Source organism: Pelobates fuscus, chromosome 6 (assembly GCF_036172605.1).
Source record: "Pelobates fuscus isolate aPelFus1 chromosome 6, aPelFus1.pri, whole genome shotgun sequence".
NCBI classification, from domain to species: domain Eukaryota; kingdom Metazoa; phylum Chordata; class Amphibia; order Anura; family Pelobatidae; genus Pelobates; species Pelobates fuscus.
The window spans coordinates 135,497,184-135,510,352 of NC_086322.1; the positions used below are offsets into that span (position 1 = coordinate 135,497,184).

Sequence of the window (13,169 nt, forward strand, 5' to 3'; positions counted from 1 at the left end):
GCAAGGCTACTTACGGGTGTGGCCCGCAATGACCATATCACTCCATCATTAAGAGCCTTGCACTGGCTGCCCGTTCGTGAACGGGTTCTGTTCAAAAATGGTTGTTTGGTATATAAGGCAATCCATGGTATGGGACCAGACTATCTGAAGGATAAATTCACACGCTATGCTCCCAGTCGATCCTTGAGATCGGCTGATTTAGCCTTATTGAAGATTCCAAATTTTAAAAAGAAAAAGTGCGGAGGGAGAACGAGTGATGTTCAGGGAGCGCAATTTTGGAACTCCCTGCCTCTGACATTAAGACTTGAGAATGATCTACTGAAATTCCGCCGGAGCTTAAAAACAGTTTTATTTGCTCAGGCGTATGGGATGACAAACTTGGTTCAAATGCATGTGATTATAATGCTGTGGTTTTGCTGGATATTGTTTTGTCTGTTTTTATTGCTGGTATGCGCATCGAGACCCTATGGGTAATAAGACTGCGTTTTCTTAAGAATTTTTAATAAATAAATAATAAATAATAAATAAGATGTATACAGTCATATGCATACACTCTATCCGATGCAGTAAACCCACACTGTTACATGCAATCACACACAGTCACACACACACACAGTAACAAGCACTGTAATTAAATGTCACTTTCCTGCTGCTTACAGTTATGGGCACAGGTGGGAAGGAGAGGAGGCTGGAATCTAGTGGTGGGGAAGTAGACGTCTCCATGCTTCATTTTCAGCCTGCATCAGTTACCTTGCTGGGAGGCTGAGAATATGCAGCCTCCCAGCAAGATCTAGGCAGAGGATAAATCTTATACCAGGGTCCTACGCGGCCATGCTACAAAGAGTAACTATCAGGATCCTCTGTTTAAGCTTTGCACCAGACTGTCCCTTGCGTACACTAATATTCTGAGGGCAGAGCCGTCTTGACGCATGGGCATGCTGGGCAGTTGCTCGGGGTCCCACGAGTATAGGGGCCCCATAGGCTTGCCAACTTTTAAGTGAATTATTCAGGGAGATTTATTAAGAACCTTTAATCCCTCTTTATTAAAACATTTAGGTATCAGAAGTTATTATCTGTACATGCAATCTTGCTGTTGCAAAAGCATATCTTGACCTTGACAAAAACACTGTACATGTACTAATTGTACATAGGCAAGACAAAATCAACACACGTAGTTTTTTGAAGCCGTAAAGCTATAACAAATTTCTTCTAAAAGTTTTAACAGTCTATGTAAGTTGCACATTGTATATTGTCCAAACATCTGTGTGAATTAATCTCTTCTGTACAGCATGTATTTTAATGTTTAAACACTGATTTTGTTGGAGATGCCAATAAATATAAGCTTAATTGTATCGGTAATTAACATATTTATTTCTGTTAGGGGTTGTGTAGGCAGGGCCCCAATGCACTGCTTCGCCCAGGGGCCTATAATGCTATTGATTAAGTGGGGTACAATTACATAAGAGGTAAGGCTGTGAACTATATTTCCCATTAAATTCAGTCATGGAGGAGAATATAATGGTTTCTCGAAAGTACATACTATGCTAGATATAAATAGATGTTTATTGCGCATTTTATGTGGAAATATATATTGTTTCCAATTTTATTCTGTTAATTAAGCTTTTTTCAGAATTGTGATTACCATATAATGAGTTGCATTTTTCTGCAGTATGCCTGATTCTGCACTGTTTAAGAATCATTGTTATCTGTGGAATGTGTATGTTTATAGCCACATTTAGGAGACATCCCAGCTGCTTCAGAGCCCTTGGTCAGGGAGTATGTGTCTTATCTGCCTGTATGGAAGAAAACATATGCCATGAAAAGCTGTGGAAGTTGTAGCGTGTATAATATTCATATATTTTTTAAATGGGATGGAAATATTAGAAAAGTCTCAACGAATGCAGTAACACGGAATAACAATCAACTAGCAAAAAACACAAAACTACTGATTATTTGAATAATTGGCAGATTTATTGCACACACACACACAAGAAGTTTTTCAAAAACTCTTCTCCAAGGCAATACATACCAGAGCTAATACACCAGTTCCACACAACTCATGATTCCATTTCGAACACTGGCTCACCTCTATGTGCTACACATTGGAGGAGTGATGGGTACCCTTGGTAACTGTAAGCCAGGTGGTTCTGAACTACATTATCCATAATGCCACCTCAATCAGGTATCAAAATTAATTTATTTCAGAAGCATCTTGGGTGCAAAAGTTACCCATAATACTCACCCAACCCAATTATTAAAGGAAATGTAGTTCTGAAACATGTGTTGTAAAATGGATTCCCTGAATGCTCAACCATGATGGCTGAGAATTCTGGGAAATGTAGTTCATATATACTTATGGGTTACCTAGATAGCTATCACTATTATAGGGAATCCGCTTTCCTCATTGTTTCATTACGCAGCCCACTCGAACAGAGATTGGGCTGACACATTCAATAGACGGCAGAATTAACTCCTTAACTTGCAGTTAAAGGAGTCTCAAAAGTTTATAGGTCTGAGTCATATTTGCAGGCAGCACAACACACTCAGGCTGTCACCAATATTTTCATTATTTCCTTTCCCCTGGCATGTAAGCTGTAAATTTGCTCAGTTTGCAGGCTGCCTTACTAGATGGAGAACAGACGGTCCCCTTTTGCCTGTATTTACACTAATCTTCAGAAGAAGGGGGAGTTTGCTGAGGCTTTGCCTGGGGGTACTTTGGGACTGGAATTTAGAGGAACCTCAGAACTACTCCCACCCCCATTACACAGGTTATAAAGTGCTAGACAGGCTCAGAGATGGACAGGCAGAAGGGGCAGACCGCCTGTTTGAATGACTGCACTGAGGGACAATGCCAAAAATCCACACATGCAGATGCTCTGAGTTCATTTGTTTCTAGAGGCTGCATCTGCAAAGCGGTGTGTAGCTGTTGGGGCTGAGGCTGTCTGGTCCTGAGTTTTCACTCTTCTAACCCAGGAAATGGCATAGTGTAACTGCAATAGGAAACTGGCGAGCAGAGCAGTAAGCCTGGCTAAGTGACTCACCAAAACTTGTTAAACTGTGGGAAGGGGGTGGAGAGTTCAACCAGATGGACGATGCAGTGACCACAAATCTGCACATGGCTTCATGTGCGTGCTGGACTGACCCCTGATGTGGCTGTGCGGTGGTGAGAAGGGCTGATGGGCTTTCTGTAGCTCGTTAAGAAGATGCTGCATTTGGTAGTCCTTATTGCATTCTCCGCTTTGAACATTCTAAGCCATGGGACCATGTCCTGGGACACTGCACACCCCACTTTTGAAGAGCAGCAAACGCTAGAGCAAGGCTTGGATAAGCAGGTCCTGCAGGGGGAAATTGGTCGCCAGCCTCATATTATTTTCATACTGGCTGATGACCAAGGTTACAGGGACATCGGGTACCATGGATCAGAAATTAAAACTCCCACATTGGATAAGTTGGCGTCGGAAGGAGTCAAACTGGAGAACTACTATGTACAACCAATATGTTCTCCATCCAGGAGCCAGTTTATTACTGGGAAGTAAGTATGATCTATATATTTAAATATGTACCTATTTCACAATTGCGCCCTGAAACTGAACAAACTGTGGCTTATGTATGCTAAGAGTCATTTGCAGCAATGTTCTAAGTGAAGCTATCACCATGGAAACCAATGGAATGTTCATGCTTATTGCTCCACTTTTAGACCTTTGCTCCAAAATAAGTCTTTATACATATATACCCCAATGGACTTAGGTAATAAACTGTACATATGTGCCTGTATTATAATATAATTATATTTATTCCATGGCATTAATGTACTATTTTACCCATATGGTTTTCCTGTGTTATTTGTGGCTTTTACTATGATTTTATTTTCCAGCCTGCGGTTGTCATAATTAGTCTTTTAACTATCAAGCTACAGTACAGAAAAATACTGAACATTTACAATTGTTTTAAAAACAACGTTGTTTGCACATCTTTCTTTTCCCAGCATTTGAATTCCCTGTTAAAAAAAAATAAAAATCTGGAAAGCTAAGCAGAACATCATGATTCACCACTGGATCCCTGCACTTCTAAAAGGGAAATAATCAGTGGCTATATTATACATGATGATCTCATTAGCTTTAGGTAACCGAGTGTGCAGTAAATTGCACCCAATGTCTAACAATCTGCAGAAATGTCTGGAGTACTTATAACTGAACTTTATATTAACTTCATTTTAACAGATTTCAGAGACATCATTCCATATACTGAAGGCAGTAATAATTGGAAGGATCTAAATATATAATTTCTCTCTCTGCCAGAAAAATACAAATACAGAAAAAACACTTTCAAATAGTTAAAAAGTAACTGGGAGGAGGGGGCATTTTTGGAAAGGAATAAGTTGGGGAATGTGAATATAACTTAGACAGTACTAGAATGACTTTATTCATCAGATTAATTTGCGTACATTTATTATAGTGTGTCTAACTAAAATATATTTAAAATATATTCAACAAGACATACCTCTGTTATACATTTGGTGGAGAAATTGTTCTTCAACTCTATAATGTTATTATACAATAAATATCTTTCCAACAAGATGTCTCATTATTTATGATGGAAATATTTTTCTTTATTGAGGGTTTATTGAGTAAGCAGTGATTCATGCTTTTGCAACAGATATACACACTTTTGTTTAAAATACTTAGTTGATGCTTTTCCCAAATCACCTATTTTAGTATAATCACTTGTCAACTAACCATATGTAACTGTTTATTGAATAAACTCCCTCATGTTGTCTAAGTTCCCAGATACAAAATTGCAGTGCACCTGTGAGTACACTTTAAATTGTATTTTCACTTAAATAAACATTCCTTTATCATTTAAAGAAGCATTATTTTTGCTTTAAGAAACAATACTTTATAGCTGCATCGCAAGACAGCCTTTATGGAAATGGGAAAGTTACAGAAATTTGATACTGTACCCCTTAGTTTTGTTTTGTTCTTTTCTTCTTTTATACCTTCTGAAACAGATCTGTAGTTTATTAGAGAAAAATATTATCCATGTCATTCATTTTTTGTAGGTTCATAGTGATGATCTTATTTTTTCTACATTAGTTAGATGATCACTTATTGTCTTAATATTATATATTTCATGTTCGCTGTAGACTTATTTTTCAAAAGGCGCGCTCGTCAACTAATATTTGGAGGGAAATCTGTTGACACCATTACTCACTTAACTCATTTGAAGTCAGACACTTCAAGCTTGCAATATACTATTCACTAATAACATGAGACAACTTGAAAATTAACCATCTGAAAACTTATTAGTTGCTTTTGAGAGCCCTTGTTATGCCAAACTCATACAGCCATACAGATCAAATGTGTTAATGTGGAGAATCAGCACAAAAAGAGCTGATGGCAAAAAAAAGTTCTGCTACTAGGGGTTCTGCTAACAGTTGAAAATGAAAAACCACATCATGTGAGACTGAATTAAACTCTATATATCATAGCAACTTATGATCATTGTATTATTTACATTGCATGAATATCCCCTGTCATTTTTCTCCCTCAGCAGCGATTAGCAAAAATGACTGTGGATTTTAAAATTGCCCCTTCTCCCTTTGAGGTAAATTCATGCTGCAGTGGTATGTTTATCAGCTTATTTAGCAGCTCTACTCATGATGAGTGGAACTTTGACTGGCAACTCCAGGGACACTCCAGGCACCCAGACCACTGCAGTGGTATGTTTATCAGCTTATTTAGCAGCTCTAATCATGATGAGTGGAACTTTGACTGGAAACTCCAAGGACACTCCAGACCACTTCTGCCCATTGGTGTGGTCTGGGTGCCAACTCCCATCACCCTGTAAACTGCAATAATTATCTTGCAGGGTTAGTCCTCCTCTAGTGGCCGTCTATCAGAACACGGCTTCTTAGAACACAAAAAGTTTTAAATGATGCTGGACGTCCTCTTGAGGGCCTCCGGCGTCGCTGGAATCCCCATAGGAAAGCATTGAATGCACACTTGGTCCAGCGGCGCTGGATTCAGGTAAGTCACTGAAGGGGTTTTAACCCCTTCAGCAACATGGGATAGGGATGGGGGTGGGAGGGAGGGGTGTACTGTAGGATCCTGCAGTGCCAAAAAAATGGGTTTGTTTTCCTGACACTGGAGAGTCCCTTTAAATGCTTGCTTGGCAGGCGTTTATGGATAAGATATATGCAACCAAAAAATTGGGGCACAAATTGCACTCACAAGATGTATAGATATCACAGCGTATCAACAGTGCCTCCCTGAAGTATGGGGGCGCTAGCATCCACTGCCCGTACAAATTCCTTTCACCAATGATGGCCATGGACTCCAGTAGTGTATGGTAAAAAGTATGTTTAATAAAATATAAATGTACAATAGAATGGACCTACACTTTTCCCCCTGTATCCGACTTCCTCAGAACCTTAATAAAAATCAAATTTAACCAGCACTAATTAGAAAAGCACCATAATCCCACAGCTCGCTGAGTCCCTCTTAAATATCGTCATATCTTCTCTTATTATTTTAACCAGAGGTTAAATTAAGGTTACCTTATTAGCTGTGCTTAATCTGCATCTTAGTTCATTTTAGTTCATCCAGTCGCCGGTCATCAAGATCGCCATGCGAAACAAATATACACATATGTAAATAGCTATTGTGTTATAATAACTTAGCACAATATGTAAAATATTTGTAAATGTATATTAAATAATGTGTATATATAAAAAATAAATATTCAGTGCCCTTGCTATCTTTTTGTATCCTGTTCATTGTTTGTGAAGGTTGATGATCTCTTCTCTTAACTTTGTGAACCATTCTTTTGCCATATTTCTAACATTCAGTCAAATCCATTAGCCAGTTCAGGTAGTTCAAGTGTTCCAGTTCAAGCACACCTGGTGCAACTAATGAAGCCCTTGATTAGTTGCATCAGGTGTGCGTGAAACAACACCTGTTTTGCATAATTGTGCTATTGTGATGGATTCTGTTCAGGAGGAATTTTGAGGCTAGAGAAGTCATTATAAGTTGCATTTTCAGTCAAATTTGGGGTTGAATTCCTTTTGTCTGATCTGTTTCTTGCAAACAGCTGAAAGTCTGTAACTTCTGACAATAAACCCGATATTTAATGGGGGTTGAATAATTTTTATTACAACTGTACTATGTGTATAACAGGGAGTATGTAGCTGTGCATGTAATGTATATCTAAAAAAGTTGAAATATACAACTAAATGTATCTACTCAATGTGTGAATAAATAAATGTAATATATGTGTATAGGCTATGTGGGGATGAAAGAGTGTCTTTGTTTAGAAGGGGCAAGAAAAAAAAAATAATATATGTGTTTCCACATCAATGAGCAACATATCCGATCATAATTTAATGTTAGTATATCATATATGGGAACCATAAACTTAAAAATCCCTTTGCTCTAATCAATAAAACAAGCCACATTTAATACTCTTGGTTCCAGTGTGCCATATTTGTATATTCAATTGGTTTATTTTTGGGCTTTATTTTTTAATCTGTCTCCTCCTCTCCAGTGTGGTTTGACATGGTCAATACCTAATAGTATAAATCTTGCCAATTAAAGGCAGGACAGCTGTTACAATGTATGAACCAGGTGTTTTTGAACACCTGTGTTTACATTTTAATTTTGTTCGTCCCACATATTGTCACATATTGTCTGCCACAATATGGATAAGAACAGACCCCATAAACAAGAATGAGAGTCTCCTGATTGGTTGAGACTCTTCCTTGTCTTGGAGGGGGCTGTCCATTGCAGCAGCTTGCCACTACAAGAGCAGCTAATTAACTTATCTGTATATTGCATTACAACATGTGGGATAATTGTCAGTCTAAATATAATAACGTATCCTTTTGCTTTTGGGGGTATGGATTAAGCAGTTTATCACAGTCCAACCGGATCTTTATTAACCAAGGGAAAGACCGGCATGCTAATCTCTTTTCCATCACCCAATGTGCAGTAAGATGAGGGAATTATAAACATTGAGATGTATAATATTCTGCAGTTTACCATAAATGTGCCCAAACTGCTGGTCACCTACAATACTGCTTCCAAACTTAGCAGAGGGTCTGTGGAAAGACCCCTCAACCCAATTTTTTATTATTTATTTCACTGTTTATAGCTGTGCACAGTGATGTACCCAAAACCTGCTATAGATTTAGTGAAGCAGTCTTGATTTCAAACATATGCCCAATCTTCCTGTGTTTTGCCTCTGGTGTCCCAGAAAAATCTTCCACAAGTGCAGCAAAAGTGGATCATTAAATGCATTGTACTATTAACTTGGTTCTTTTCTGTGCCCTGTGCTAGGGCATCCCTGAGGGGCATTGGCCAACACAGTTGCTGTTGAATTTGGCATGCTTGCAAAACCCCTTCGAGGCCATACAAAATCACCATTGACACACATATTTGGTATGTCCCTTACTGTGTCGTTGCCTCCATGTCCAACTCCAAGGTATGTATTAGAAATAACAATGTGCAAATTGTTTGAAACACTGACTATTTGTGAATTGAGCCCCATATAATTGCAATACACAAAGTACATATAGTTCTTAAATAAAAAACAGCTGTGCAATGTCCCACTTTTCCAGAAAAGTTCTCAACATGTCATTAAATGTGTGCATGATTTGTCACTAAACTCAGGTCATTCAGCCTATACAAGAACACTTCAGCAACCATATGTGAAAATGTCCCATGATGATTAATGGAAACACTAATTAAATGTGTCCAGCCATGCTTTTCTTTTTTTCTCTTCTGCTTATTAGACGGTTAACTGTTTTCACTAATCCACTTCATATTCAAGCAGGGATGGGCTAATTAACGATATCCTACTGGAACTCACCCCTGCATTCCATCCTGAGTGCTTCTCAGATTTGTATTATTTATATATGCCAAGTAAATGGTAAGGGCCAAGCCAATATATATTGAGTCTACTTATTTTTTATATTATTATGGTAAGAACCATTTACTTGGATTATCAATAATACAATGTAGTTTTCTGTCATTACTTACTAACAACCATATCTCCATTGAATAAAAAAATGTAAAGCTCAAGAACAATTTGTTTTAGGCAAACACTGGGATGTTTTTGGAGCCACCTTGTAATTGACTAAAATAGATCTTCAAGCCTGTATGGAAGCACACCAAGAAATGTTTCTTAATACATTGTGTGAGGACTGGAAAGATACAACTTGTGTGGCCTGGACATTTTGGCACCTGTTCTGCTGTTTGTCAAAATTCTGATTACACAGATGACAGTGATGTCATTTACATGAACAATGTATGCTCAATGTTTTGTGTGTGCATTTTTTTTTTTAAATAACATTTATGAATGCTTTTTTCCCCTGATCATTCATAAAGTTAATCAAGTGTATGCCTTTCCCTGATAACATTTAATTTCACACATTTGAGACTCATGTTTAACAAAATAGATTTGGCTTCAATTGGAGAGGTTGCTCTATTTAGTTAACTAATCATTACAGAATTGATGACAATAGAATTATCGGAATATTCATAACTTGTGCATTTACTATGAACTGCTCAGTAAAATGTTGCTGGACAATCAGGGGTCTATTTGCTAAATGCCAACCAAATGCTTTTCAATTGTCACACTTTTGTGAAAACCTCCATATAATCTGGTTTATTAAATTTTCCACAAACGCCAAATTGCAACTAGTTTTCTTATAACTAAAGGTATCTACTCAACTTGATGTCTTAATTCAACCAATCTCCCCCCCCCCCCCCCCTCTTAACACTGTAACCATGCCCAAAACCTAAATTCCCCTGAGACCCTACTCTTCTCTTAATGTCATTTTTTATAGCATGGACATTTTGCTGCAGATTGTTTGCAATTCAGTTGAACTATTCTAAAATAAATATCCATGTAGCAATGAGATCCATGTGAAACTAGCAGAGATCCATTCGGCTCAGTTCAGCTAGCATTCGTTTGTTAGTAATAGTAAATATGGTGAACCATGGGGGATTTTTAACGTCTGAGTGCAGGAAAATTGAGCCAAATGAAATCAGCCAAATTCACTGTTTATTTAATAGACCCTCATCAGTGTTACCGTAATACATACCAGTCAACTGCTACTCTATAACACAGTGTTCCTTCTTCAAACACTTGAGGATAATGAAAAGTTTAAAACCCATATTTATTTATTTATTTATTTAATGGAAGCCCCAAATAAAGTCTGATTTGACTCCAGTAATTGTTTAGTGCAAATACAAAACATAACACATTATAATGCATGTACTGTTGCATTTTCAATGGACAGTGACAATGTCACTTTAAGTTTTAGGGGTGTTAGTGGGAATGTGGCCATGAGTTGGATGTTCGGACTAATTTTAGATGACTTACTGTTGCTGTTAATAATTTATACAACTAAAATGCAATTTAGAACAAGAACTATATATCTTATTTGCACAGATTGGTTTCTAAACACATTTATTGTAGTTTAAAGAGACATTACTGTGAGCATTGTCGCTCTGGAGCTCTGTTAGACACTCAGACACACTAGCAATATAGCGGAACATTAAGAAAGAAAAATGTACAGAGGGATTTGGGCGTTAAATAGTTACTGTGAATATTTTATTTTTCAACTGATACCGAACGGAAATACATTGCAACTTTATGAGGTTGATTCAAAACATGCGCTTGAATCCATCTGGAAGCTATGCTCTACATTATTAGCTGACAACTCCGAAACAAAACTGTCCTAGAATGCATGGTTATCTGACCAAACAAATTCTTTGGCTCTTCTGATAGTTAATGCTGGTTGTTACATGCAGTAACTGACACATCTATTGAAGCTCATAGAATATAAACTGTTACCACAACATTACCATACAGAACACTAAACAAACTTTATTGAACTTTAATAATTTGGAACAGGGTGTAAATCATTTCAAGTTAAACCTTAGTAACCAAATTATATTTTTCTCATTTACCTAAATAATTGATGTAAATAACAGTCAGCATAATTCTCATGTTATCAACTATTAAGAGTACAATTCAAATTGTATTGAACAAACCTCCTAATGATAACAGTATTTTTTTTAAACATAAAAAACTTACAATGCACTGTTCCAAATTATTACGCACAGTAAGTTTCATAACACTTTATAGTTTGTAAAGAACTGAAAATTGTCATGTGTTGTGTTTGTAGCATATTTACTGAAATCAAAAGCTATTTCAATGTATAACAACATTTTAACTTTTTAAAGGAAAACTCCAGTGCCAGGAAAACAATCCGTTTTCCTGGCACTGGAGGTACCCTATCCCTCCCACCTCCCACTCCCCGGTTACTGAAAGGGTGAAAACCCCTTCAGTCACTTACCTGAGGCAGCGACGATGTCCCTCGTCGCTGTCTCCTCCTCCGCGGTGCTCCTCCTACTGTTTCCGTCGGCCGATGGGCGAGACTGATCTCTCCCACCAGCCGAGGAGACCTGATGCACATTCGCGGCAATGCCGTGCATGCGCATTATCGCTCCCCAGCATGAGATGGTGCATTGTCATGCATGAAGATGATTTTATTACAGAAAGCATAGTTCTTCCTTCTGTACCACGGAAGAAAGTGGTCAGTCAGAAACTACACATACTTTGCAGAGGTCATCTTTACACCTTCGGGAACCTAAAGGGGCCGACCAGCTCTCTTCCCATGATTCCAGCCCAAAACATGACTCCACCACCGCCTTGCTGATGTCGCAGTCTTCTTGGAACAGGGTGGCCGTCCACCAACCATCCACTACTCCATCCATCTGCACGGCACTCATCAGTGAACAAGACTGTTTGAAAATTAGTCTTCATGTATTTTTCTGCCCAATGCAGCCGTTTCTGCTTGTGAGCATTGGTTAGTGGTGGCAGAATAGAAGGTTTATGCACAGTTGCAAGACTCTGGAGGACTCTACATCTTGATGTCTGTGGGACTCCAGAGTCACCATCAGCTTCAAATATCTCTTTGCTGCTATGTAATGGTATTTTAGCAGCTGCTCTCTTGATCCGATGCATGGATCTGGCAGAAATCTTCCTCAATGTGCCTTTATCTGCACAAACCTGTCTGTGCTCTGAATCAGCCACAAATCTCTTAATAGTGCGATGATCAAGCTTAAGTTTTCGTGAAATATCTAATATTTTCATACCTCGTCCAAGGCATTAAACTATTAAAATGGTGCTCTGCTTAATAATGTGTAACATCCTTCTTTTAGTAGTTTTTCCTTAAATTGGGCTCACCTGGCAATCTGATTATCACAGGTGTCCAAAATTGTTTTCAGTGATCAAAGAGCCCTGAGACACAATGCCATCCATGAGTTAAACTGAAAAACAGAATATTTAATCTTTGTGACACTTAAATAGAATTTGCATAATAATTTGGAACAGGGTGTATATTAAATTCATATATTTGCAGGCCCCATAACCTATCCATTTCAAGTTGAATACTGCTAAACATATAATTGATTTCCTAAACATAGTATGGTAGCTATTAACAGACAACAAACTTGGACATGGCTATTGAAACCCAATTGAGTACCGGTTGGAAAAAAACACACCTTAAAGAAACCATCTCGAAGCGTTAATATGAAGAACTCCAAACTTGACCAGGGTGTATTCTTATTGCCTCCAGTATAAATCTCCAATATACCATGCAAATTGAAATGAGGGAGAGATGGAATATTTATTGTAGGAAATGCACTTGCGAACAATCATTTAACATCACTTATCACATATGAAGTGCCAAGGCAGGTATACCACAATACACACATATAAGGCACAGAATGTCCTATACACAGGGAAGAGAACATACTATATATACAGTCATGGGAAAAACAATGTACACCCTCTTTGAATTTGACTCTAGAATACTTTGGTATACAGAGGGTCCATGGTCGACTCATAGACAGCAAGGTTCCCAGGTCCTGCAAAACAAGTTCAAGTCATCACCCCTCCACCATCGTCCTTGGCAGTTGGTATGAGGTGTTACTGCTGATATGCTGTGTTTGTTTTGCCAAATGTGGCACTGTGCATTGTGGCCAAACATATCCACTTTGGTCTCGTCTGTCTGACATTATTCTAGAAGTCTTGTGGTTTGTTTAAATGCAACTTTGCAAACCTAAGCCGTGCTGCCATGTTCGTTTTAGAGAGAAGAG

At 38.1% G+C, this 13,169-nt stretch overlaps 1 protein-coding gene across 1 annotated transcript in view; it reads left to right on the forward strand.

Annotated features, from left to right (window-relative positions):
* Positions 1-2,816: 2,816 nt before the first annotated feature.
* ARSJ (arylsulfatase family member J) overlaps positions 2,817-13,169 on the forward strand; it is a 69,548-nt gene continuing 59,195 nt past the window's right edge. Inside the window, exon 1 of the mRNA XM_063460047.1 lies at positions 2,817-3,532. Coding sequence (XP_063316117.1) covers positions 3,204-3,532 — 329 coding nt within the window. The 5' untranslated portion in view covers positions 2,817-3,203. The remainder of the gene's footprint in view (positions 3,533-13,169) is intronic.